At 45.7% G+C, this 27,692-nt stretch overlaps 1 protein-coding gene across 1 annotated transcript in view; it reads left to right on the forward strand.

The window, feature by feature from the left end:
• The first annotated feature begins 1,229 nt into the window (after window positions 1–1,229).
• Window positions 1,230–27,692, forward strand: part of SRCIN1 (SRC kinase signaling inhibitor 1) — a 185,932-nt gene continuing 159,469 nt past the window's right edge. Inside the window, exon 1 of the mRNA XM_084804718.1 lies at window positions 1,230–1,490. Within this exon, the coding sequence (XP_084660844.1) occupies window positions 1,230–1,490 (261 nt within the window). The remainder of the gene's footprint in view (window positions 1,491–27,692) is intronic.

The raw sequence follows: 27,692 nt of genomic DNA on the forward strand, positions 1-27,692 counted from the left end.
ACATTTGAATTAGCTTGGTGTGGAATTTGAATCCTTTTTTCCCCCAGAATATATGCTGGCCTATACATAGCCATCCTATATTTTGAATGGGGTAGCTAAGCTAAGGTGACTGTTTTGGAAGGAGCATCACAGGCTATTCAGCGGTCGAGAATGGCCTAGGGTTGCGAGAGAATCTTATCAGGGGCAGGGGAATGGTTTGGGGCTTGCTTGGTTGTGAGAGCTGTTGGCCTGTTTTACTGCTGGCAGTGAGTCAAGGTGCCTGAGAAGGGATGTGGACCTTTGGGGGCCTGGCTGTGAGATTTGTGGACTTCCCTTTCTTGGGGCAGGCACTGGCTCAGTTCCCCTGTTTTCAGACAATGCCAGCCATTCCTGAGCTGCAGAGCGGTGTTCCACAAAAATCCTTCCCCCTATGAACCAACCCACACTTCATTTTCGCTTTCTTTCAATTCCTTTCTTTCCATATTTACAGTATCAGAATGTTTGTCTGTCTTTGTCCTTCTGTCTGCCTCTGCTTAACAGCAGGGGCATTTGGGCCGTCATCCTCCCCTGAGGTCTCCTGACTGTTTACATTTAATTTTAGCTCCTTTGGGGCAGTTTTGATGTCTCTGTGGTCTCCCAGTTTCTGTCTTGATATGTTTCTGTCTTGTCTTTCTCCTGGATGACGGCCTTTCCTGCCCCGCACTGCCACTGCCACTCCCACCTCCAGACACACCCCTTGTCCCCATTGCACCCAGAAACCTTCTGGAAATCACTTTGGAATCAAAAGTGATTGGAACAGACCTCCGTCTCCCCATTTCTCACCCACCTCTGTCATGCTTCCATGAAGCCTGAAATCTGCCTATCTTCCCTTGTAAGGGTCTGAAATTTGGGTGACCTTCTGAGGCTGCTCCATAGGGAAGAGAAAGAAAAGTCTTGATTCCCTTGGCAAGAGCAGTTTGTTATTACCAAAGAAACATTCTGCAGGATGGGGGACGTGAGGTGGGCTTGTTCCTGCCCAATCTAAAAAGGGTGGATCCATCCAATGATGAAGATTGATCAATACCTTGTTTTCTGGTATTGATTGATTGATTTCTTCTTCCCACCCACTTCAAAAAAACCTCCCCCACTCCCTCATACATCCCTGGTTCTTCTTCTCCCCTGCGAGGTAAGTAGGAAGGTGCCCTGACCCCCTCTCTGCTTTTCTTCCCTCCTTCCAAATCTGCGTAGATCCTGAGAGGACTAGCGGCCACATGATCTCAGCAGACGATGCAGAATATCCACGGGAATACCGGACCCTGGGCAATGGCACGCGCCGCTTCTCCAACGTAGGGCTGGTGCACACCTCAGAACGCCGTCACACTGTCATTGCCGCCCAGAGTCTGGAGGCCCTCACTGGCCTCCAGAAATCTGAGATGGAACGAAAGCGGGATGCCTTCATGGACCACTTGAAGAGCAAATACCCCCAGCATGCCCTGGCAATTCGAGGGCAGCAGGAGAGGATACGGGATCAGGTAAGGGCAGCTGTTCTTTCTTCAGTTGAGTTCCTCTTTCAACACTCATACTGTTGCCTTTCTCTTGGCTTGGGTACATGACTTAATATAGGTGACAATGCAACTTTCCCTTCTGGGCCCTATCCGTATTTACCCAAAGTTTCCTCTGTACCTGGACCCAACTGGGAAATTTAATCCAGGCACTTTCCGGTGTACGTAGTTCTTCTTCTCTTGCTTCCTTAAAGCCATGACCCATTGAGATGACAACTTTCTGGTTACATTGATCTGAAACTGGACTTTGGAGAATTTCAAAGCTTTCTGCAATGGCCCCAGGAAAGCTCAAGGAGCTGGTTGGGTTCTAAGTGTTTTCAAACTGGTGGTATAGGTTAGGGATGTATGCGAATTTTGTTCCCGTTTGCAAATCATGCAAACATGTCCTGTTTGTGAACACAAGCAAAAGCTCAATCCTTGAGAAATTTTTGCATTTCCTGAACTTGTGTTCATGTTCAAAAGCTCACATATGCACAACTGTGCACTTCTAAAAATGCACAGTTGTGTGTTTGTGCACTTGCGCTATTGCACACTTGTGCACAGGAGCAAATGCACATCCTCCTCAAAGCCATATTTTCATGTGTTAGTCTAGGGGGGGGAATGCACATTTTTGCTGAATGTGCAGTTTTTTAAAATGAGGGGTTTTTTTCAATTGGGAAAAATGTTCACTTTTAAAAATGCACATTTTCCCTGGGTTTTTTTTTTAAAAGCCGCTTGCATTTAGGAATGCAAACAAAGCAAAATGGACTTCAAGGAAGAATTCAGAGAACCTCACCACCCTTGAACATTTCGTGGGCACCCATCTGTAGCATAGATATGCCCAGGGATTCTATGGTAGACTCATTAATTTCCATAAACTGGTCTATTATTATTATTTTGTTTTTTAAATGATCCAGTTGCTAAGCATGCAACCACACTCCACCCCTTTTGCTACTGCTGTTATAGATTGCATTGTTTTTCTGTCATTGTCACCAGCAAATTGGTGGCTGAAAGGAAAGATGAGCTACGTCTCTCCATAGAAATTAGAGAGCACCCTGATCTTCCTGATCTTGAGCATGTTTTATGAGAAGTAAATCCCAAGGAGGACATACTTCCATGTAAGTATGCTTAGAATTGCAACCAGTGTAACTATAGGATTTTTTTTACACTGCATATCTAGGTGTTCAGTCCAGCAGGCAGGGCCGCAGGGAGAATCATCTTTTCCATTTAGGTTGTAGGACCTTGTTCCTATAGGGCCCAGACAAGGATTTCCCCCTTTCCTGCTAAACATCCAGGGAAGGAAGGAAAAGCCCTAGATAATCTATTTTCCTCTCAGTAGCAGTGGAAAACTGTGGAACCAGGGTCACTTGAGAAAAATGTGTACATCTCCATGCAAATTTCACAAGGCTGAATTTGGGATTTGGAACGGCAAGGTATTTTGCAGCATTCAGGTGGGCCTGGTTTAAGCTGTGAAATTCAGGAAATCTGAGTTTGTTGTGGTCAGTCTGCACTGCCTGATGAACTAAAACGACACAGCAAAGTGCTGAAAGACATGGGCATCACCTCTGAAATGCATTTGAACATATCTGTAGGTTTACTGTATAGCAGAGTTATGGGGGGCCACTTTAGGATTCCACTCTCCCACCACCACCTAGTCAAGACACCATCACTGGCCTAACCTATAAGAGGTAGCAGCAGTAGAGCATGGAAGCAGAGAGTGCATCCTGGAAGTAGAGAGTGCATCCAAGAGTCCTCTTCCAGGCCACATGCATGCCAACTTAAAAAGCAGCTTCACCATTCTCCATACCAACGCTGCTCTTTAGTTGCACAGTGCTAGCAAAGGCTAAGCCTCAGTGATGTGCAGCAGCTCTCCTGCCTGCAAAATGCACAACTCATTTCTATCCAGCAGCTCTCCTGCTTGCAAAAGGCGCCGCTCAGAATGTTTGCAACAGCTCGATTCTTTGTGGGGAATTTAGAGGTTAATTGCCTTTGAATACACTCATATCTCCAATAAGCTTGGGATGGGGTGGGAACCCCCATGGGCCCCCTATTCCTGGACTAAGGGGAACACAAAGCCCTGTCATCAGAAGGATTTGTTCAACCTCTACAGCCCTCCTCCTCCGTAGGTCCCCTGTCAACCTCCATCCCCTGGAGCTGGCCCTGTGGAACGTGCATTATGTTGCCTGCATGCATGCTGCCTAGGGAGCGATGTCAGCATGGGGTAGCACTGCATGATTTCTGGGGTAAACATGGCATTGTGGCTCTGTATAGGAGTCTGTCAGCACTGCAAAAATGCCCTTATTGGAAGCGTTGGCCTTTGCAATCAAGAGTACTGTAGATCACAAAGTAGAAGCACAGTGACTACGTTCCCAGATTCGGAGGATTCTTAAAGGTATGCCTACAGTCTAAATATAAACTAGATTTAAAGCAGGGGTGGGCAACCTGATACCCTCCAGATGTTTTGTACTACAACTCCCATCATTCTTGACCATTGGCCACGTTGGCTGGGCATCATGGCAGTTGTAGTCCAAAACATTTGGAAAGCACCAGGCTGCTTACCCTGGTTTTAAAGTTTGTGAGTGCGCTGAGCCTTCCATGTCTGGATTGTTCCGGCCAGGACCCTGGTTGTGTTTTTCAGTTTTGTCCTTCATTATTCCAGTACTATTATCTGCATTTTTCTTGTACATAGAACTTTCCTCCTTCAGAAATTGCGTGTCTGTGTTTTTTGTAAGCCTGAACACTCATGCACACTCCAATACGTGTAATGCAGTGTGATGGAAAAAGGGAGAGGAAGCCTTGAGACAGTATCATTAAGGGGTTCATCACATGGAGCTTTTATCCTGCTATTGAGATGGCTCTCTCACAGAAGTTTGAGGACTCTTGAGATGACGCCATTACCCTCCAGGGTGTCTCCCGCAATTCCCCCCAGCCTATCCCATGTTTTCCCCAAATGCAAAACATGTGGTATTTTTCCCAGCCCAAGGAACAGGAGCAGCATGACCTCCCTGTGAAATTCTCCAATAGCAGAAGAAACAACTTTATCTGCCTGCTGTGGTGGACGTTTGTTTTCAGTTGCTGTGGGTGCGCATGGTCAGGATGACAAAGGCATTGAGGATGGGAGCGGGGCATGCAGGAGCAGATTTGACAGGCACCAGGACAAGAATCGCCTGTTGATTGCAACTCCTGCCTCCGCTCAAGTCTTGCTGAGGAAGGACTTTCCTCGATTCCCAGGTGTCTGCCATGTAAATACTTGAGCACATTTCTCAGTTGGAGGGAGAAGAGGGTAAAATGCCTCCCTGCAACGAAGGGAGACACATCTGATCCCCCACTCCACCAAGCTCAGAAGCAACATCCTCTGTTGATTCAGAGCACTCCATTAAGTTCACTGGGGCTTACTCCCAAGTAAGTGTGCTGAAGGTTGCAGACTTACAGGATGATCTTATGTCTACTCAGGAGTAAGTCCCATTGCGTTCAATGGGGTTTACTCCCACATAAGTGTGCCAAGGGTTGCAGACTTACAGCACAATCTTACATTTTATGTCTACTCAGAAGTAAGTCAGAGGTTTCCTGGGGGCTGCGAGAAAACAGTACAGCAGAAGTTAAGCTACGGAAACGAGACACACACCCCCTCACCCCTGCTCCTTTGCACACACGCCAGGGAGGGAGGGAGGCACTCCCTTGGTTCAAACCATGTGCCTGCCATGTAAAGGAGCCCTTCCTTATCCCGCAAAGAAACCGAAAGCAGGAAGCTCCGGAAAGGATGTGGATTTTTGCGGGGGTTTTGCTTAATGTAGAAACACCCTAAGTTTAGCTGCAGCTAAAAGAAAATTAGGCTGTACACATATTTACATAATGTGCAGGCCACAGTGGATCCACACTCACCCCTTCTTGGACGGAGATATAAACTTCCAAACTGAAACTAACTCAGGAATAATAACTGGTTCTCCCTGTGTCTAGGAGAAGCTGGCTGTACAGACTGCTCATTGGCTAGCTTTTGTTTAATAATACCAAAGCCATCTTCTTCCCTCCTTCCCACCTGGCTGTACAAAGTGCTGATTTGCTGACCTTGTGGCAATCACAAAATCACCTTGCACCTTGCCCGCTGCCCAAACAAGTGTTCTAGATCTTAACCCCCTCCCCCCAAATTTATTGGTTTTTTAAAAAGTCATAAAATGTTTAAATGGAGAAGCAAGCTGAAGCCTTTAGAAAGGGCTACAAACGGCCCCAAATGTGCTCAACGTATGGGGGAGGTGTAAACATCTATATTAGAGTCAGAGCTACATACATGTAGCAGTAACAGAGCGAAGATGGAAAGAAGTAGAGCTTGTCCTTGAGCAGAAAAATCTGCATACGCTCCTGGAGGGAGGAACATATGCACATTGCTATAGTGAATGCCCACTGTGAAGGTTTGAGGCCTACTGAAGCAAAGGGAAAAGGGGTCAGGCTTAGAAGCCTAGAGTTTTCTGTTGGGAGGGGGTAACCCTGAGAGGAGTAGTTTCATTTCTCCCGTTAAATTTCTGTTTCAGTTCCCCTGTAAGTCTCATTTCTTCAGGTTTGAAGCAATACTTTCAGTTTTGAGGGAGGAGGGTATAAAAGAGAGGGAGCAAGCCAGTGAGAATCAGAAAGACCAGGCTGCAGCCAGAGCCTGAAGTGAGAGTAGAGTCTGAAGAGTGAGCAGGGAGAAGCAGCCTAGAAAAGTCTAGGGACAGCTAGGTTAAAGGAACTTGCGTTTTGCAATTTTAATTTCTTTTAATATCTTTTGTATCACTCAGCTCTATTGTGTAAATACCTTTAGTTATAATTTGTTTGCTTTAAATCTACTAGCAAACAGTTGTGGTTAAACCCTGTGTCTAGAGTGTCAGTCATCCCACATCTACAGCCTAAACCCTACTGGGAAGGGGAAGTTTAAAAGAAGGAAGGTGGGACTCTTAAGGAGGCAAGAGATCTTTAAGGAGTTGCTCAGGGGGTCCAGGTCATAAGGGGAACCCTGACACAGGGATATGGGGACATAAGAAGAGCCATGCTAGATCAGACCAAAGGCTTCTCTAGTCCAGCATTCTGTTCCTGCGGTGGCCGACCAGATGCCTATGGAAAGCTCAAAAGCAGGACATGAGCGCAACAGCTCATGTTCCCCAGCAACTGGTACTGAGAAGCATTCTGCCTCTGACACTGCAGGAAATATATAGCCATCATGACTAGAAGCCATCAATAGCCCTATTCATGAGTTTGCCTAATCCCCTTTTAAAACGGTCTGTATTGGTGACCACCACATCCTGTGATAGCGAATTCTACAGCTTAACAAAGAAGGGTGATTGGTTGAAGATGGAAGTGGTAGAATGTTGGGCTGCTTTGGGTTGCAGCTGTAAGGTCTAGGCAAGGAATCACAAACACTGATTGGATAGAAAGACATTGAGGGTAGCTAGGGTGCTATGTAATTAGGGGTGGATGAAAGTCCCTTACCTGTCGTCGAAGGACGTTCGCGGTGGGGGGGAGGCGCTTCGCTGCTCCCCCCGTGAAGTTCAGGCCGGGGGGGGGAGGCTTCCCGCCTCGCCCCGGCCGAAATTCAGGCCGGGGGGGAGGCTTCCCGCCTCGCCCGGCCGCTAACGCGAAAGTTAAAAAAACAAAACAAAACGCCCCCTGATAGGCTACGTGACGATTCACGTAGCCTATCACGGCTAGATCTGCAAAGTCAGCCGTGATAGGCTACGTGACGATTGATGTAGCCTATCACAGCTGACTTTGCAAATCTAGCCATGATAGGCTACGTGAATCGTCACGTAGCCTATCAGGGGGCGTTTTTTTTTTCTTTGATTGCAATGGCGGTGGCAGCAGCCGGTCGAAAGACCGGCTGCCGCTCCCGCCCCGCTCGAACACCCGCCGAACCGCCGGCCGGACCCGCCACCGGGAGGGACATTCGGTGAAGGTAAGTCCCGTCCCAGGGGGGGGGCGGGGGGCGGGGGGGTTCGGAGGATTTCTCCCCGAAACTTTTTCGGGGGGCCGAACACGTTGGCGCTCAGCCCCCCGAAGTTTCGGGGAGAAATTCTCCGCCATCCCTAGGTATGTTGCGATTGTGGACGTGCAGCTCTGGTATAAAAAGCTGAAGGTTTTGAAGCTGAGTTGGGATAGACTTTGCTGGTTCAGTGTTACCTAAAACTAACTACCTGCTGAATGGCCTTTTTCTTTTCTATCAATGGACAACACTTAGAAATACCTCTTGTAATTTATATTTATATATAAATGTCAGTTAGATTTATATAGCATCAACAGGATGCTAGGTGCTGTGAAGAACATGGGGGCAGCCATCCTTTTTCCCATACAAAGTCGCTGGGAACCACACTACATCGTCATGACATATATAGCTGTTCCCAGTGCCACTTGGACAAGATTGTGAAACTGACCAGCAGGGGCTGTTGAGTACAGCGGCTTGCCTTTCTTCAAATTTTAAAAAAGAAAAGGATGGAAAGACCTCCCAGCCACCTCGTAAAACTGTAAATATGCCTCCCACCTGAAAGTGCTGCAGCCCTTTCTGGAAGCCTGTGAAGGCTGCAGAATTTCTCCCTGCATCTTTGCTGGAGGATGAAGGTCCAGCAAAGGTGGCCAGGGGATCTCCACCCAGTTCTAGTTTTTACATAAGATTTTTGTCCTGCTTTTTGGAGGACAGTCCTCTTTTGGAAGGAGCCCTCTATTTCATAGGTGGGCAACCTTCAGGCCATGTGGAGCCCTCAGACGCTCTCCATGTTGCCTGCTGGAACTTCAGGGAGCCCACCCATTTCCCCCCACAGCCCAGCCAATCAGCCGTCAGCTAGGCTGCAGGGAAAAGACCTGTTCCAATGCTGCTGTCAGTAGCACTGGGACAACTATCTTGATCACTGCAGAGGGGAGCTTCAACTTCACCCCATGCCCAGCGATTCCAATGCAGAGATCACTGGGAGGGGGGAGTCTTTACATCTGCCTCCCCCAATCCCATCCCCTGATCTCAACAGGCAGGGAGGGGAGGTTTTAACCTCCCTATCCCTGTGCACTGACATGTGGGTCGGTGGTGGGAAGAGTATGTGTTTGTGTGACCCACTATCAGCACAGCATGGAGCCTCAGGACTAAAGGCTGCTCACCCCGGGGGTATAGTGAAGCCAGGGCTCACAGGGACCCAGCAATGGCATTTTTTTTTTTTTTATTAGCAGGGATGCTGACATCGTCTGCTATTCCTTTCCCCTCTGAGCTGAGCTGTAATTCTCACAGTAGCTGGGGAAGAAATTGTTTTCCGAGCAACAGTATATTGTTCCCTGTTGTAATGCAAAATATTTTGGCGTGGCTTGGTCTTGAGTGGGGAATTAAGACCCATTAGCTGTACAAAAGACCTCCCTCTAGCAGATGAAAACTGCTAGAACTGGTTTGTTGATATGTATTAACACAGCTGCCTGTATTTTTGGACTGTCCCTGGGGGCATGGCTATGGGGACCATCATGATGAGTGCCTGCACTTCCAAATGTACCACTGCTCACCCTTGTCTGAAGGGCTGTCCAATCCAAGTCCAGTTTAAAGATAAGGAACCATAAGAAGGGAGAGCAGCAGGGACCTTGAAGTTGCCCATCTACCAGCAATCGGGGTCACACCCTTCCCCTCTATGGTGAGATGGTACTATGGTACTTCTATTTAAATTATAATGAATATCTCTAAATTAGCATCTATCTATCTATCTATCTATCATCTATCTGTCTGTCTGTCTGTCTGTCTATCTGTTTATCTATCTATCTATCTATCTATCTTAACATAGGCCCATTTTATGGAAATCTTCGCATACTTCTGTCTTATATTTCAGCTGAGCATTGCTTTTTTTTGTTGATGTGCAACTGGCTACCCTATTTTTCTACAACATGGAAAGGAAAAGGTCACCCTGATTTTTCTGGAGCTGTTTGATCTAGATAAGTAGGAGGCCATGTGTGTGGCTTTGACTTAAGTGCCAGAGTGTCCACCTGACATCTGAACCTGCAATATGGAAAACAGCTAATGTGGAAACCTGCCTCCCTCTTCCCTGCATCCCCACCTCCCCAAAGGAGATATCAGAACCAGATGCTTAAACTTGTGCAACAGGAACTGTTAGGAGGTGACAGAAGCAAGGGAGAAAAAATCATGTCTCGTTTTGTGCCAGGTGTCCAAGAATTTTTTTTTTTTAGTGACACCTGTTTTGCAGGCTCAGGGCAGACATCTTCCTGCCTGTGAACACCTGGAGATACCTTGCTGCCTCCTTCTTTGCCTAGTTACTTGGGACTGAGCTTAGGCCAGTCACCATGAAAGCCAGATTCTCACACACCGCTGGGCTTTGATTCCATGCACTGTGCAACTGAATGTTGTACATTAGGCCTTGATCCAGGTCTCAGCTTGGGAACCTCTTTTCAAATCCAAGAATATCCCAGAATATGGATAGTGGGATTTTAATGAATTTGCATTGGTATCTCCCGTTAAAGAAGGACAAATCTTCCAGTCCTTACTAGTTTCAAGAGCCAGATCCGTATTTGTTTCCCAGAGAGTGGGTGGGTAGGGAGCAGTTAGTTAGGTGGGAATATCATGCTAAATATCATACCGCTAAAGCTCTTCTAGAAGATGATTTTAATATCCACAACACGTGGAAACAACATTGGCTAGAAAACTTTCCTCCACAATGCCGAAGCTTGCCCTGCATCTTGGAAAAACCACCTGGATTTGACCAGCCCCGTGTGATATGGACAACCTTGAACCGAATTCGCACGGGTCATGGTAGATGCCCGTCATAAATGGGGCAAAATAACACCATCAAATTGTGATTGTGGGGCTGAAAAACAAACTATCCAACACATAGTGACAGAGTGTCAAAACCAAGCCTACCATGGAGACTTTGCTAATTTCCTGGCTGTGACAACTGAAGCAAAAAACTATATCTGTAACCTAGACATACGTCTGTGATCTCCCTGTCTGTATTTTATATTTCATATTTTATTACGCTCTATGTTTTTATTGTAACATGATGTGAATGTGCCATACGATAAATAAATAAAATAAATAATCATGGTCCCTATCAAGTCCATTTAGGATTAGACAAGGATTAAAAGCAGGAACCTCATGGTCTGGGCACTGTGTGCCCACACTCCTATGTTCCACTTGAGGCTGCAGCAGGGGGGCAAAACCTCAGGCCCCGGGAGCCAAATCTGGCCTGCCTGGGGTCCCGATCTGGGGTCCCCCAGATGGCCATGCCCCTGCCCACCCCCTTTTTCTCTGACCACTAATCATTTGGTAGTTTCATGGTTTTGTGCAGTTTTCCCCCATTCTAAAAGGATGAAATGCCTCTCCCAAGGCTTAGGTACTGGCAGTAAGAGCTTTAAGCTAAAATATGCTGGTATTTTAGGCCCACCCCTTTTGCCATTGGCTCCGCCCACCACTGGAAGGCGGCCCCTGAGAGATTCTCTGAAATGGAATTCGGCCCTTTGGCGGAAAGAGGTTCTGCACCCCTGGGCTATGGAGCAGTAGAAGAAGGAACAATATTGTCCTCTCAGGCCCCAGCATGATTTTACCTCCCAAGCAGCCCATTGGTTCCTCCTGACCTTCTCTAGCTATAAGTGCTTCTAGGTTTGTCCCAGGCCTTTGAGTCAACTAAGTTAGGTGAGGGAAGAGCTAAATCATGTCAAGGCTACATCCCTGAGGAAGGTTGTTGTTGCTTTTCACACACACCACATGCTATTGTCCCTTCCATTAAGCTATTTGCAGCAATTGCAGGGGAAACCATAAGGTGCCATATAGGAACTTTTATGGTTCCCTCTGAGGGACAAATAGCATGGGGGGGGGGAAGTTAGATAGGGAAAATGGTGTGGAGAGAGAAAGGATCAAGTTCCCCCTCCGTGCCCTGACCCTAATTCACCTCTTCTATGGCTGTTTTTAAGGTTTTAAAAAATATGGCAACTCTGATCACAGATCTCCCACTGTCTTGTCTTCCTTGGCTTTGACTAGGCCGCAGCCTGACTCTTGCCTCGCTTACATGGCTTCTTAGTCTTGTGTCAGGTGTTTCAGCCTTCCTAGTCCTCTCCCAGTCTGCCAGCATTCCTTCCTGTCCATTGCTCTCTTCCTGCTTTGCTATTCCAGCAGTTCCGCTTTGGAAAGATCACTTGGCTCAGATCAGATCCTGGCCATAAGCGTGACTGACACAGGCACACAGAGCTCCATTTGCCCCACAGTTTCATTCAACTCCTGTCCTAATCCTGCTGGGACTCACAAATTTGAGGAAGCAATTTGGCTGTTAGGCAAGGAGTAACCAAATGAAGCTGGGAGCCAGGCCTGAAGAAAAATGGTCAAAGGAATTATGGCAGGGAAATCATCCTGGCTTGCTACCTGTGCTTGTTGACAAAAGAACCAGGACTGGGATTGGCCTCAACTAGAAGGGCTTATATATAGCCCTTCAACCAATCAGGATCCCAGGCCGGAAGTCAGTCAGGATCTGAGGCATCCTGTGAGTGACACAGTGAGCACAGGAAAATTTTCAGGCTGTAGAACCTCTTCAGATGTTTGGGGCTATAGTCCCTACAATCCCTAACCATTGGCCAGCTAGCTGGGGTTTATGGGAGTTTAAATCCATAACATCTGGAGAGCACCAGGTTGCCTACGCCTGCTGTAGAGTGTGTTTCTAGGCTGCCAGGACCCTAGTTTTAATCCTGTAGGGTCCCAGGAATGAACAGCTAGCACCCTTCCAGACCAGCCTAGAAATATAAACAGAGCTGTAAATGTTCTAAATCTATGGTGGGATTTTGCCTAGGGCATAGAATTTATCATCCTGAAAATCAAAACGTTCTTTTAAAAGGCGTTTTGGTTCTTTTAACCAGTCATTATGGTGGCAAACATTGGCCTGGAAATGTGCAGGCAATCATGCCTGGTAAACTCTGAAAAACCCCAGGATTTCCCGTAGGCAGGAGGGATTGGGCTTTAGTACCCCATACAGCGCTTTGACTTTCCCCATAATGAATGGAAGCAAAATAAATTGTGCAAAATAAACAAACAACAAAATGTGTATGATTCAGGCTCCAATCCTATGCCCACTTACCTGAGAGTAAGGCCTAATGAACTTAATGGGACTTATTTCTGAGCAGACATGCGTAGGATTGTGATATTATACAGACTGCAAAAATTGTTAGTGCAAAACTTTCATATATTTTTTTATTTAAGAACAAAAAGTGCAGACCCCTGAAAATAGAATAGATTGGCTTTCTTAATTATTAGCATCCAACCTGAAGCACAGAGTAGATTTATGTGAGTCAGGAGAGAGGAGGACACTTCCGTAGCTAGAAAATTAAATGAACCGGCATCAGGGTTTAATCTGAACTCAGAACCCTATTCCAGAAATTTTTCCAGAGCTGGAGATCTTAAAACCTGGAGGCCCCGTTCACACAACAAAATTGGTATGGTGAGAATATGGGTTGGTGGTGAATGTTCAGCTCAGTTTTATCAGCTTTTGTTTGTTCCATAAATGTGATCCTTCCTTCCCTCGGTCTTCACAACTTTCACAGTGCTAACAATGTCTCTAATTACTTCAGAATTGCTTGTTCTATTGTAAGTATTCCTTTATTGTTGTTGCTAGTTTTGATAGCCTGGTTCCATCTCTCTCATTGTAAGATGTTCGGGTTCCTGGAAGAGAGTGACATGTTTTCTTCCTGAGGAGAGTTGATGGTGGTGAAACAGGCAAAGCTAAAACAGCAGATGGAGCTGCAGGTCAAGTAGAACAGCTTTCGTGGTGGCTCCAGAATGGAAATGGCAAGAGAAGCCAAAGATCAGCCCTGTGGGGCTTTGTAGGGCAGTGAGAAGCTTGGGGCTAGATTAGTGAGAATTGAAGGTGCTGTCAGGAATGCTTGACCTTAACTGCGCCATGTGCTGGAAAGGTTCTGCATCTGCCACCCACTTTTAATCAGCAAAAATAGCCACAGTTTTCTTACCTGTGCAAGCTTTCTCTTAGAATCAGTTTGCAGGGTCTGCCTCAGCTTTCCCACCCCCCATGCCTTGCGGGCTAGAAACTTGTTTTTAAATGATAGGCACAGGTGAGTGAATACATATTGCTAGTAGAGAGGTTATTATCTCCTCTTGAATGCATAGGGGACTAAGCAATTCTGGAAAGCCCTCTCTCTGTCCCAATTTGTGTTGGAGACCCGAAGCAGCTGCTATGTGTAAACCCTCAGTGCTCCAGGGTGTTTAACTGGACAGAAGAAAGCAAGGGGCATTTGGGCTTAGCCCAAGAGCCAACTTTTAATTCCAGAGTTCAGCTGTGGAGGAACATGTGAAGCAATGGTAGAGAGGCCCTCGAGCATCTGCATTTGCTAATACTTTTATGGAATGGGAAGGGTTTTCTGCTTCCTAGATTCACTGCCTTTTTCATAGACTCAGAGAGTTGGAGGGGTCCTAGAGATCATCTAGTCCAAGCTTCTGCTCAGTGTAGATCTGCAATGCAGGATGCAGCTACAGCATCCCTGACAGAAAGACAAACAGACAGACAGCCTCTGCTTAAATACCTCCAGCAAAGTAGACCCCGCCTCTGATTCCTGAGGCAGTCTGTCCCACTGTCAAACCATTGGACGTTTCTCTGATAATGTTTAGCCAAAATCTGCTTCCTTGCAATTTCCACCCACTGGTTCTAGCCCTGCCCTCTGGAGCAACAGAGAACAAGTGTCCTTGCGATCCAGAACTCTGGGTCTGGAACTCTCCTGATCTATTCAATGCAATTCTGCCTCTGTGCAGTGGACTGGATGTGCAACAGCTTCCTGCACAGCAATGTATCCAGAAACCTCCTGGTGCTAATGAAATTCCTTCAGAAACCTCATTTACATCCCTGCATGGGAGCCTGTGGGCAAGGGTTCTTTAGGAGGCTCCGTGACATGCAAGCAGCCTTCCGCTGCTCTCTGGATTAGGGATCTCTGTGTCAAACAATTTTTTTCTCACTCTTACATCAAGGTTGGGGCAGGGTGGCGGGGTCACGTGTCCTAATTTTCAGAAGAAAGTCCTGTATTTGAAAGGCTGTCAGAGGACGAGCCAGTCTAGGTCCAGTATAAATATAAAGAGCCCTAAGAAAGGAGATCATCAAAGGAACTTGCCCATCAACAGTGGACTCCTTCACACGGGGCTTTTATCCTGCGACTGAGATTGCTCCTTCATGGACGTTTGTGGGCTCTTTACATGACGCTGTTAACCTCCAGGGCATCTCCTGCACTAAATGCCCTTTGTTCGATTTTTAAATAGGTCGCAGATAATGAGGTATCAAATTACCCCGGTGTGTTCTGCATCAAAGTTCCCTCCATCAAAAGAGTTAAAGTGGCAAGAAGAGGCGTGAGAGCAATGAAAGAGAATGGAAGACTCAGATACCTGGGGGGGTGGGGACACACATGTTAAAGGAGTCAGTTATGATCCTACATTTAAAACGGAAGCAGAAAACTCAGTTTTAAATGCAGGATTTTAGGCTGGTGTAGAAAAGCCCAGTGAGTACCTGGACAGCAGACTGAACAGCCACACAGGTCACTTGGTCACAGTCTTCTCCATTATGATGAGATGTATTGTATGTCTGTTTAAATTATAGTAATAGTTTCTAGCTTTGCATCTATACATATAAAACAGCTTATGCAAAATGTATGCAAATTTGTACCTTTTGTCCTTGGCGATGCAGTTCCTATTTTTGGGTGATGTGTAAGTAGCCACTGTAAAAGGTGGGGAGAGTGTTAGGGTTGGCCCTCTTGAAAAACAGCAGCATAAGGTGGCAGATGAGACATTGCCAGCATTCAATGCCAGGGCTGGGGTCAGCATCCTTGGGCACTGGCTGAGGCCCATATCCCAGTGGGGGCCCCACTGCCAACCCCCGTGTGAAGGTTTGAGGCCTACAGAGGCAAGAAAAAAGGTCAGGCCTAGAGACCGTTTTTGTTGTTGTTAGGAGGGTTTATCCTTAAGAGGAGTAGTTTCATTTCCCTGGTTAGGTTGTGGTTTCATTTCCCCAGTTAAGTTTCATTTCTTCAGGTTTGAAACAGTACTTTCGGTTTTGAGGGAGGAGGATATATAAAGAGAGCAAGAGAGCCAGTAAGGGCAGAGTCAGGGAGACCAGAGCCTGAAGAGGGAGCAGGAAGAAGCAGCCTGGAGAAGTCTTAAGTGCAGCTAGGGTAAAGGCACTTGCATTTTGCAACTCTTATTTTCTCTTAATGCCTCTTGTATCACTTAGCTCTATTGTGTAAATACCTTTAGTTGTAATTTGCTTGCTTTAATTTACCAGTAAACAGTTGTGGTTAACCCCTGTGTCTAGAGTGTCAATCACCCCATGCCTACAGCCTAAAGCCCACATTACTGGAAAGGGGAAGTTTAAAAGAAGGAAGGTGGGACTCTTAAGGAGGCAAGAGATCCTTAAGGACTTGCTCATGGCGTCTAGGCCATAAGGGGAACCCTGACACCCTAGCCCTGCTCCTCTTCCACAGTGTTGCTGTCTGTTCACCTGTCCCCTCTAAACAAGTGAGCCGGCAAGAGTGAGCAGATGGAGTAGCATCCCCCACTTGCTCGGTGGCCCTTGCTCTCTGGGCAGTTGTGCAGATGGGGCCCAAAGGGGGAGGGCCAGTGAATGGGTAGCAGTGAGAGCAGCAAGGAGGAGCTGGGCCAGGAAGGCATCTTGCCGAAAGGCTTCCCAAAACCTGACAGTGGCGCTCTTCATTGTAGTATTCAGTGACCCAGTTCATGTGATCACCGCAGCGCAGCATAAGTAAGCCAGGCTGGGTTGCGGTGCGTGCTGGGTGACGTTTGCACACTCAAGCTGCAACTGCTGCTTGTCATGTTGTGTGAACCCAGCAAGGGTGGGTTGTTGCCATGATTAGCAAACAACTCACAACCCTAAAACAGCCCATGGGTTGTGGGTGGTTTAATTAACCCACCATGGCTTAGCTTGATGTGTGAACTGGCCCACTGAGAAGTCAGGGTGAGTCCACACATTAAGCTAAGCCACCCTGAGAATAAGCCATGGTGAGTGGCTTGTTCATTATTCCTGAGCATGATTGCCTGCAGCTTGCCATGGCTTGTTTCTCCCTCAGTCCTTCTCAGTCCTCGCTAGCAAATGCCTTTTTAAAAAACACACAGAAGGCTGCTTCACGTTTTACTGAAGCAATAACACCCGCCCCTAAAGCTCCTTCTCTCCTGCAGCCACCTGCTGGGTTCGGCTGTCACAACAAGCCACCCTGAGAATAAACAACCCTGCTACAAGCCATGGGTTCTCAGGGTGGCTTGTTTGTGAAAACCAATCCACAACAGAAAAACTTCTCTGGGTTCAGACATCACGCTAAGCCACCCTGCAACCACCCATGATAACAACCCACCATGGTTTAATGTGATGGGCAAATCAGGTCAGAGAGTCCTGTTTTTCTGACATTGAAAAAAAGAAGCAGACCTAACCTTTCCTTACCCTAACCCTAAGCTCATTCCCTCTGGGACTTGGGATGGTGAAAGGGGGGAAAAGACACCTGTTTGAATGAATGCAAATGCAGGATCCCAATTTAGCACATCCTATTTGCATGCATGTAAACAGTATGTATGAGATGCATATTTGTCAAGGCAAAATTCAAGGTGCTGGTTATCATTTGCAAAGCCCTAAATGCTGTGACACAGCGGGGTAAATCAGAGTAATCACTCTCAGTTTTGTTGTGCTTGGGGGTTTGTTTTGGGGGCATGTGTGCATGTGTGTTTTGCCCTTTGTTTTGCTTTGTTACTTGCGCTGAGCTTTTGGGATGGGTCAAGCCATCCATGTAAATAAGTAAATACTATACTGTCTGCAGAGATTGTTGTCAACTTTCTTAATGGAATAATATTGTTGTCAGCTTTCTTAATGTAATAATAAATGTAATAAATAAATGATGATAACCTGAAATTCAGTGGGTGAGTCTTTCCCCATCATTTCATCTCCATCCCAAGAACAGCTTTACCTGCCAGACATGCCAGACTGCTGTTAAAGGCACAGAAGCATGGCAACTGTAGCTGTACTTCCTGTAACAGACTCTGGACATTCTCTCTTGCTTCCCCCTCTTCCTGGAAATCCTGTGTGGCAAATTTCTCTTTTTTTCTACCTTCAAATCTAACCTCAAAACCCATCTTCTTCTGTGAACCCTTTGGCTTAACCCCTTCAGCCCTGGCACTAGTGCCCAGTATGGTGGGGCAAATGTTGTGGCCCCAACAAGTCCAGCACATCTGAAAGGTGCCAAGTTGGGGAAGGCTGGACTAGAGAGGCTACTCTTTCAGTGGCTACTCTTTGAACTGGCCTCTATTTTTAAAATATATTTTAAATATTTTGATTGCTGTTACATTATTTTCTGCTGCTGTTTTTGTGTTTTATGTTGTAAATTAGAAGGATGTTTTACTTGTTAAATTGTTGACTTGGTTGTAAACTGCCTAGAATTCCTTAGAAATTAGGCTGAGTATAAATGCGTTTTGGTTTGTTTTTCAAATCAGGTTTGGAATAAGCCAGCCCAGGATCTAAAGTCATGGTTTGATGTTGGTCTAAGATCCTGGTTTGTTCCAAATCCGGCAGCTATAGTTTCTTGGTTCAAATGTAACAGGAAACTATGGTTAACTGAAGGCTTTCAGGCATAACTGCAGCACGCCAAGAAGGGAAGAGGGAAGGGGCTGTCTGCATGGGCACAAAGCTCATTGTAAGTCTCTGCTTGTAAGATGACATGCACATCTTGCTGGTGAATCCCTATACATGTGCTCTGGGGGAAGGATTCAACTCGCCAAGTTAAACTATGGCTTAGTACATTCAGGATCTAAACCAGAGTTAAAGCAACAAATCATGGTCAATGCCAGCCATGGTTATATGCATTCTGTGCCAGGGATGCATAATGGCTGGAGTGGAGTGGCATGCTTCTATGAGAGGAAACAGGAAAAGTGATTTGGGAGAGAAATCCAGTGTACCCTCTCCATTCATCTGCCATCTTTACAGGATGTGTCTTTTGAACACTTACTGGTAGATTTGAGGCCTAATTCCCAAGGCTTGCATGAAATGAATCCTGTAAGAACACTAGCAAGGGTTCTCCCAAAGGCATAAAGGTGACTCAGATCTGTAAAAATGACTTGAGTGAAAAGAGAGAGTGTGTTTCACAGAGAGCCCCCGCAGGCCTCTTTCTTCTCCATTTATAAGGTTGACATGCCATCATTTTCAGTTACGGAGCCCTTCACACACCTGCTCCATATTCAGCACCCTCTTTCTTTATACCTTGCAACTGTAAGCTGGCCTTTTAACCTTCTAGTTTATATTTGTTGTTTTTTAAAGTGCAAGACCCTTGCCCTAGATGTGGTAAAAATCTACCTGAATTCTGTATTTGGAATCGATTTGGGGTTCCTTTAGGGATGAGTTTCCATGTTAAAAGTATAAGGCCCTGTCTACATGGCACTGCTTTCACCCTTCACTCCGTCGCAACTGTGCAGCATTTCAGCTTCGAATTAGCTTCTGCTGGGATACACTTGCGATTTACTGCATGCTTCCCTAACAGACTCCATTGTGCCCTCTTTTTTTAGCCATTATACTTGAATGTGCAGCTGTGCAGTCCTGTGAGCGTGGGGGCATGACACTTCAGTGGCTGTTTTGTATTTTAGGGGATCTGTTGTGTCTTTCCGTCCCTCATTAGGTAAAAAGTGGGGGTTCTGTGCTCCTTCATTTCCCCGCCATCAGTTTGTCAGTTCCCCAGCCTGAGACTCGCGATGGTTCACACTACCCATCGCTCCAAAATGGTTGCCGCAGCAAAGTTCGTCCTCCCCCAAGACCCCCCCAGCCCTTGGGCACTGACTCCAAAAACAACCACTGTGAAGATACAAAGCTGCAAAAGTGTGCGGAAGTGTGATTAAATAAATGAAAATGCCTCTCCGTGCCTCTGTAACTGCACAGCTGAGAAGGGATGGGTGGAGTAAAGGGGTGTCACAGAGTGACACAGGCACTACGCATGCCTACAACGCTCCCACTGCAAAATGCAAAGTCAGTTTGAGGAAGGGATAAACAGCTCGCAACTGCGGGGAAACCTGCAGCAAAAGAAGAACATTGCAGCAAAACACCTCCTTGGAAATCTGCATTTTCCAGGAGAAAACCACGGATGGCTGCAAAGAGGTGACTGTGGCATCTGTCCTGAGGGACCTCGACTCGCAGCTGCCCTGGAGTAAACGGCTCCATGGGGCCTAAATAAAAAACATTTTTTATATTTTTAAGAGCAGACCACACGTTTCTAGCTCTCAACATGGCTAACAAAATATATTTGACAGCATGTTGGGTAGATCATCTGGAAGATGCCAGATTCTGCCTGTGGATGTTCTACAGTTGACAGTCTGCTGAACTTGAATTTGGGTTCAAGTCCCACCTCTGCTTCTGACCCACTGTACTATCTTGGTCATGCCAGAGCCTCTGCTGCAGCCAATATGGTGGATAATGATAAGACCAGCCCTGAGTACCAGAGAGCGCTTGTTGAATCAGCTTTGCTCTCATTCTTGTACTCCAGACTCTGTTAATTTTTAATGACTGCTTCGTGCTTCCTCATCAACAGACAGTGGTTTGGTTGCGCTAGGCCGCATTCATGAGAGATCTCTCCGGATGAGTCCCTGGGATTTGTTCAGCCTTTTATAAACAATCTGGGCCTGATTCACTGAAAGCAAATAGTATTCCTTCCTGCACAGCTCTCATTCATTTCAGTGGGGCCTGTGTAGGAGATTGGGTCTTCCCGATTCACCTTGCTGCTGCACTTAGGAGACAGACGCAATCCCATTTCTCCTTTGCTGGTTTTGTTTTAATTTATTTTCTGTAAATTGTTTTGGACATCCCAGGTATTAGTATGAGCAATGGAAGGGTGTGAGTGCATGTATGCGTGCGTGTGTTTGAAAGTAAAATAATAACCAGTAAAGAAAAATATCACACCAGCAGCTATAAACTGACATGGTTTTGTTTTGATCAGGTGGGAATATTGTCTGAAAGTCAAGGAGCTCTTTGAAAACAAGTAATTGACTGTGTAAATCTGTCGTAGATAGATGAAAAACCAAAACCTATGAAGGAGGCTTGCTAGGAGGATTATTCTCTATAACACTGTAAATTTGCAATTTACATTGCAAACCATAACCAAAATAGGCTGCAATAACTATTTTACAGTAACAATTAATGAAATTTTTAAAAAGTCTGACCATCATTTTGTTTTCTCCTGTAACTCATAACTGAAGAGGTTCTGAGCCTATCACCATTCAAAACCTGATTCCCCATGCTCTAAAGAGAAGATTGGTACCTCACTCATACCTGTATCATAAAGGAACCAACGGATACGTGGGAAAAAATGTTTTAGGTGGTGGCCATTTTGTTTTCTCCCTGTAACTTGTAACTGAAGAGGTTCTGAGCTTGTCACCATTCAAAACTTGATTCCCCATGCCCTAACGAGAAGATTGTTACCTCACTCATACCTGTACCATTAAGGAACCCACGGATGAACATTTGACAACAGACTACTGCTTAAATCCTGTGTCATCCTTGGCTTTATACGGGATAGTATTATCCTTTTTTTTAATGTGTTGAGATGTATTTATTGAGATTTTAAAAAATTGGATAGTTGTGGTATAAGCATACAAATTCAGCATGTTTATGCCAACTTTTAGCAGATTTGTCTTTTATTTTAGAGGCGGGTTTTGTGGCTGTAGAAATCCATATTTTCCATACCAATCCAGAGATCCATGGAAGGAGCAAGAGACTGTGCGGAAGAGCGTTGAACCTCCTTCAGCCCAAGGACTGACTTCTGTTTTGAAGATGCTCTCAGGGGCTTCCTTCCATCGGTAGGCAGGGCCAGAGGCAGACGGGGTGGAGGCAAAAGGGACAGGGACAAAATTACCCCCAATACCAGCAAATTGTAGCTTAAGGGCACAATCCTATGCATGTTTAGACAGAAAAAATCCTATGACTCCCAACATTCCCTAGTCAGCATGGCTGCCTGGGAATCCTAGGAGTTGTAGGACTTTTTCCTGTCTAAACACACACATAGGATTGCACCTTAAAGCTCTTGCTTCGAGTAACTAAACTTTGGGAGAAGCATTCCAGCCTTTTAGAGTGGGGGAAAATGGCACAAAAGCTGGGAAACTGCTCAACTATTGATGGCTGGGAGAAAGGGTGGGGGCAGGGAAGGGGCCTTCTGGAGAACCCCAGACCCCAAGTGGGCTAGGTTTGACCCATGGGCCAGAAGTTCTGCATTTCTGCTGTACAGGTGATCTGGGAATTGCCACAGCAGCAGAGTAGTTGTGTCCAGCTTCCCATTGCTGGATGTGTTGTGTTGTGCCCATGTCCCTGCTACAGCTGCCTGTTGTGTGCAGATGGGCTGAAGAGATGTATCTGTCCATGCCCCTGCTATGGAGGGACAAAGAAAAAGGGAAGAAGGGGAACACATGGAGAAGGGGGCTGTTTGAGGTGTCTTATGGACCATCTTCTGAAGGCTGTTACTGTTGGAAAGTCTGGTGTGACTTACAGTAGAGTTGCTTTATATAGAGTAAGTGTGGCAACACAGCATTTAGTACTGGAGACAATAAACTCAGGATAGAACCAGTTCAAAAAAAGTTCAAATCAAGTTAAGTTATTAATGCTTTCATAGACATCATCAGAAAGGCTATCTAATGCTGTTTAACGACTAGCACCCCATAAAGCCGGGTGCATGAGAGTAAGTAAGCGAAGGCATGAGATGTGGTTACTTGCTTCCTTCCTGGAGAGACCTTATGCCACTCCTTGTTACAGAGACAGAAGAAGAGGAAGGGGAGGAAGCAGGAAATAGCAACTGATCAAGCTACAGGACATTCCCTATTGCCCCCTAGTGTCTGGAAGCATGCAGAGCTATTCCTATTATCCAACATTTACAACCGTCTCATATGAGCAAGCTGGGCCTAGGGTCGTTGGAGAAATCCACACAGGAATCAAATGAGTTCAGACTTTGATGAACCTGACCTGCAGGCTCTACAGCAGACTGTCTTTTCCCAAGTTGCATGGATTTCATGGACTTGTGGACCAAAACTTTTTGTCTTTCTGGAATTTTACACAAATTTAGTTGTAAAAAAATATGTAAAATAAAAAAACACCAGCTGAAAATGCATACTTCTCCCATAGGCTAAAGCATGAAAATGTGCATTTGGGAGGGGGGATTTGCACATTTAGGGATTCGCATTTGCTCAAGTACAAATTTGTGCATTTGCTCAAGTACAAATTTGTGCAAATTCGGGAAATTGGAAAAAATCCAACTGTCAATTAGTATATGATGAAACAAAAGGCACCTGACAATCCACAAAATGCAGATGGAATGGATCTACAAAATCTGTACTTCCCTACCTGGGCCCTAGGACTTGTCTTCAGAAGACTGGCCAAGAGAGGGTGCTTAGCTGTCTGTGGTCCCAAGGCAGGTATTCAGGTCACGAAGTACATATTTTTAATTTGTTTTAGGGATGAGGCAACCCAAATAAAAAACGAATAGACATCCCATAACATAAAGAGTAATCCGAGCTCTCTGATCATTTCCAGGAATCACTATGGCTTAGTTGTAGAACCTCTTTTTAGTGTCCAAGGTTGCCCCGGCATACCAGAAGAAAAAGAAGAGGGTAAAAAAGAAGAGGGTGCCCCACATATGTGCAGACTGTCCTTCCCTCACTGCAAAGTAAAAATAATCAGCCCACACACACATTTAGGACTTGGGTGAGGGATTCTGAGGCAAATGCCATATTCCAGGTAAAGTTGAGCCCTAACTCCTCCCTCTCCCCAACAAATTAACCAGCCTCCTCCACAGCTCATGCATCCATGTTCTTTAAAAAATATATATGAAAAGCTGAAATGTTCATAACGATAAACAAGTTACTACTTTTCTACTTAGAAGTTCAGGTTCCAAATGACAGGGCATGGCATGGTCATAGCTATGCCAGGGGCTAGACTTTACCTATTACATTCAAAGGAAGTTTATTATCTGAATTTAGCAAGCAAGGCAGGGGAGCTTCAGGCAAGAAGCCAACGGACTCATCTTTGGAGCAAAAAGAAAAGAGAGAGAGCCTTTCAAATTTGCAAATCCAGTTCGAGAATTGGTTTCCCTTTGATTAGCACTTGAAACTTGAGCTCAGCTCACTCCCTTTGAAGACATTGGCCAACTCCAAGTGCTTGTGATTGATTAATTAATTCCTGGTTAGCTGTTCATCAGAGCGTACCAAGTTCCAGTGTGCAATTCTGAATTTGTGTCACCCCACCCCAGCTGTCAGTTTCCGTCCATTCCTGTTTTACAAATCATGCTTCCATGAATTCGTAGCTTCCAATTTGTGCCCCACAGCCCTTCCACTGGGAAGTAAAAGCTCCTTATTTTACACACTCTGTGCATACATGATTTCTTATGTTACATGTAGGAAAGAGCAGCAAGACTCATTATAATTTGTTCATGGTCAGGCAGTTGTCCCAGGGTTCCTTCATCGATTACCACAGTGGCCCAGGAATCATTTCTCTATGTCTTCTACTCACACTGCCAAGATAATATTTAAAAGTCTAGAATCAAACTGGTGGGGCCAATCATACATACTCTTTCCACCTGATTTGATTCTCACTCTCCCAGCTGGGCAGTGATTGAGTAGGAAGAGGATCCACATTGGCCCCAGCCCTTGGCCCTGGGTTGCCAAATAATGCCTGGAAAGAGGCATTAAAAAGAGCTTTTGCCTATAACATGGGTGGGGAACCTGCAGCTCTCTAATGTTGTGGGACTTCCAATTCCCATCAGCCCCAGGCAGCATGGCCAGTGATCAGGGGAGATGGGAGTTGTAGTCTAACAACAACTGGAGGGTCACAGGTTCCACAGCTAAGAAATTGGGGTGTGGGGTGAGGGATTTGGAATTGTTGTTGTTACTATATTTATATCCTGCCTTTTCCCCAATACTGGGGCTCAAGGTGGCTTTATAACATTAAGACTTGTACAATTAAAACCTATGAATAGAAGTATACAAAAGTTAAAAATATAGTTAAATCATCAATAATATTAAAATTGTATAAAATACCAGAACGTTAAAAGACAACAAGAAATATAGTATCCATCCGTCATATTCTCACAGGTCCAGACTAGCTATCCCCAAAGGCCTGCTAGAACAAAAAAACTTTTTACATGCCTGCGAAAGCGTATCAAGGAGGCTGCTACTCTCGCTGCCCTGGGAAGGGAGTTCCAGAGCCTTCGGGCAGCCAAGATGTTGTGGCATATAAGAGCCATTTTTAAACCAGAAGCATGACATATGTTGCTGCAATAGATACATGTACATTTTTAGTCTGGTTGTTGCAAATACTGACTGCAGAGTCCCTATGATGAGTTACATACCACCCATGACTACAGCAATCCCGTCTTTAATCTGCTTCTGGGCCACAGGCTAATCCCTGCTTTGCTCTCCATCTTGGGTGTCCTGATCAGGCTGGGATACTTCGCTGCTTCAGATAAAAAGATCCAGCTAGTGTAGCCCTCTGTTTCCAATGGAGGAGCAGATAATTAAGGAACAGGACCATGTTATGTACTGCTGGGTAGTTGCCACCTCTGTTCCTCTGCATCAAATACATGTCTCAGGGAGGTCCTGGCTCTCTGTGTATGCACAAAAAAAGAATGTGCACACTGGCTACACAATCCAAGTTAGTGGAGGCTCTTGATCAGGGATGAAGAGTGGGCATTTGTCTATCCTGTTTGAAAGACACTTGCAATGGTGCCCTTTTGAAGATCCTAAAACTGCCTTTTTAGACTACTTCTCTCCAGAAAGTAAAGGTGGCCATGCTGACCATAAGTAAAATTCCAAAAGCCACATTAGTCTAATACCTTTATTAGGCCCATCAAAAGGTCACCTTTTGACATGCAAGCTTTCGAGATCACCAGGAGTATAGGACACTGTTGAAACTCTTGGGAGAAAGTTACACAAGAGCAGGAACACAGATGAAAGGACCTTGTTCCAAGCCCCCATAAATGTCTGGCAGTCCTGCAGTGAGAAGGGAGAGGAGGCTTGTACAAGGAGAGGCATTCCTTCAGATATAAGAAACTAAGAAGAGCCTGGCTGGATCATATCGTAGGTCCATCTAGTCCTGCGTCCTGTTTCCAACAGTGGCCAGCCAGGGTCTCCTGGGAAACCTAAAAACAGAGGTGTGGGGTGTTTTTTTTAAGGCAACAGGCAATACCCACCCCATCACCACTTTTTGTCTCCCCAAGCAACTGGGATCCAGAGGCTTTCTACCCCTTAACCTGGTGGTTCCATTTAGGTATCTCAGCTACTAGCTAGTGATAGACTTATCCTTACTATAAAGGACCTAGGCTCCTTTCAGTGTGAGAACTTAACTTTCTAAGGTGAGGACAGGCTGCTACCTATTGTTAGAAGCGAAAAAGCAAGGTCGTGTGTGTGAGTTTTGGAACAAATTTGGCAGAGAACCTGTGTCTATGCAATGACATACTCTCCAAACATTCCCATGTCTTTCAGTGTAACAGTGATGAATCCAGGGTGAAGTGTCAGTTTATGATTAAAGCAGGGGTAAGGGGGACCTGTAGCCCTCCAGATGTTCCTGGATGCCAATTCCCATCAGCCCCATCCAGCATGGCCAATGGACATGCATGATGGGAGTTGTAGTCCAGCAACATCTGGAGGGCCACAGGTTCCCACTCCTGAATTAAAGCTTTAGTTGGTTGATTGAACCAACTAGTTGAATAAAACTTCCAGTCCTAATTACTAGCCACCATGCCCTAGCACTTTCAAAGCTGAGTGTAGCCAAACAGTCATATCACAGTAACCCACTTAGGGGCTTCATAAACCTCCTGCCCACTTGTGAAAGCAAAAATAGTGGGGGTTGTGAAACACTTGGTGGGCAATAATAATACATGGCAGACATGAACCACATTTGGCTTGATGGGTTACCGGCTGTGGAGTCATGGCCTCAAAATGTATGGACAAAATAGAAGCTGAATGATCAGCGACCTTTAAATGACATTGCAGAATGAGTTACAAAAAGCAGTGGAAACCTTTCCAATGTTCTGAGACTTCTGTTAGATTTTCTAAACCCAGTTTTATGAAAATATGTTTGTTTTTAAGAACGAGACTGCAAGGAAATTTGGCTTTTTTGTTTCAGAGGTGATCTCTTGTTGGAAAGTTGCAGGGGGGGGGGTATGCAAAATGGTCCCTTGACATGAATAGAAATACTCCGCAAATGTCAGAGCTTTGCTCAATGCCGCTTTGCTGTTGCTGCTATAATATGCGATGCAATCAGAACACGAGAGCAAAGTTAATTTTAATCGTGCATCTATGTAACTGATGGGCGGGGGGCTGGGGGGAAGGAAGGGAAAGGCATATGTATAATAGCACAGACATCCATCAGGCAAATCGGCAACAATAAAAAAGGGAAAGAAGAGCTCAGCTAATTTAAGATCCAGATGGGAGAGAGAGATAATTTGAAATGGGGAAGTTTAACAATAAAACCCTCCTGTCTCTGACTGTAGGGGGTTGGGTGTCAGGATGGGGGGAGTCAGGATGGGAAAGGACGGTACCAAATGCCATGACAGAATCTTGTGTTCTGACTCAAGTTGTTCACTCCAAACTTCACCCATGTATCGGCAGGTCTTGGAGTGTATGAGCAAGACCTGAAAAACAGTAAGTGAGGACCATGGTGGAGCTCCAGATGTGTTGGTCTACAACTCCCACTATCCTGATTGCCATGCTGGCTGGGGTTGATGAGAGTTGTAGTCCAACACACCTAGAGGTCACCCTATTGGGGAAGGCTGGATTAGACACTCAAAGTGCAATCCTATGACTGTTCAGAAGAAAGCCCTATTGAGTTCAGTGGGGCTTACCCCCAGGTAAGCGTGGATAGGACTGCAGCCATAATGTTCCCTACATGATCAAGCTCAGGAGAAATTGCATATGCCATTTCCCAGCAGAAGCCAGCTTTGCATAGTGCTGACTGGTAGCCCTTATGTCATCACAAAGTCACGTCTCTTCCTTTTTCTCAGAGCGATTTTTTAAAGTAAAAAAAAAATGTTATAATAGTACTGAGCCCTGAACAAACCATTAATAGGAATAACCTGCAGGGTGCTTAGGGGGGAAAAGGCAGCCTGTCTGAGGCATAGACGAAGGGCTGAAGAAGAAATCAGTGTTGGATTAGGAGGCAAGTACGTGTCTTGTTTGAGGAACCAAAATGTGGGGAAGCCAAC

This window comes from Heloderma suspectum, chromosome 6, assembly GCF_057233095.1.
Source record: "Heloderma suspectum isolate Gila_16-S chromosome 6, 16-S_ref, whole genome shotgun sequence".
NCBI classification, from domain to species: Eukaryota; Metazoa; Chordata; class Lepidosauria; order Squamata; family Helodermatidae; genus Heloderma; species Heloderma suspectum.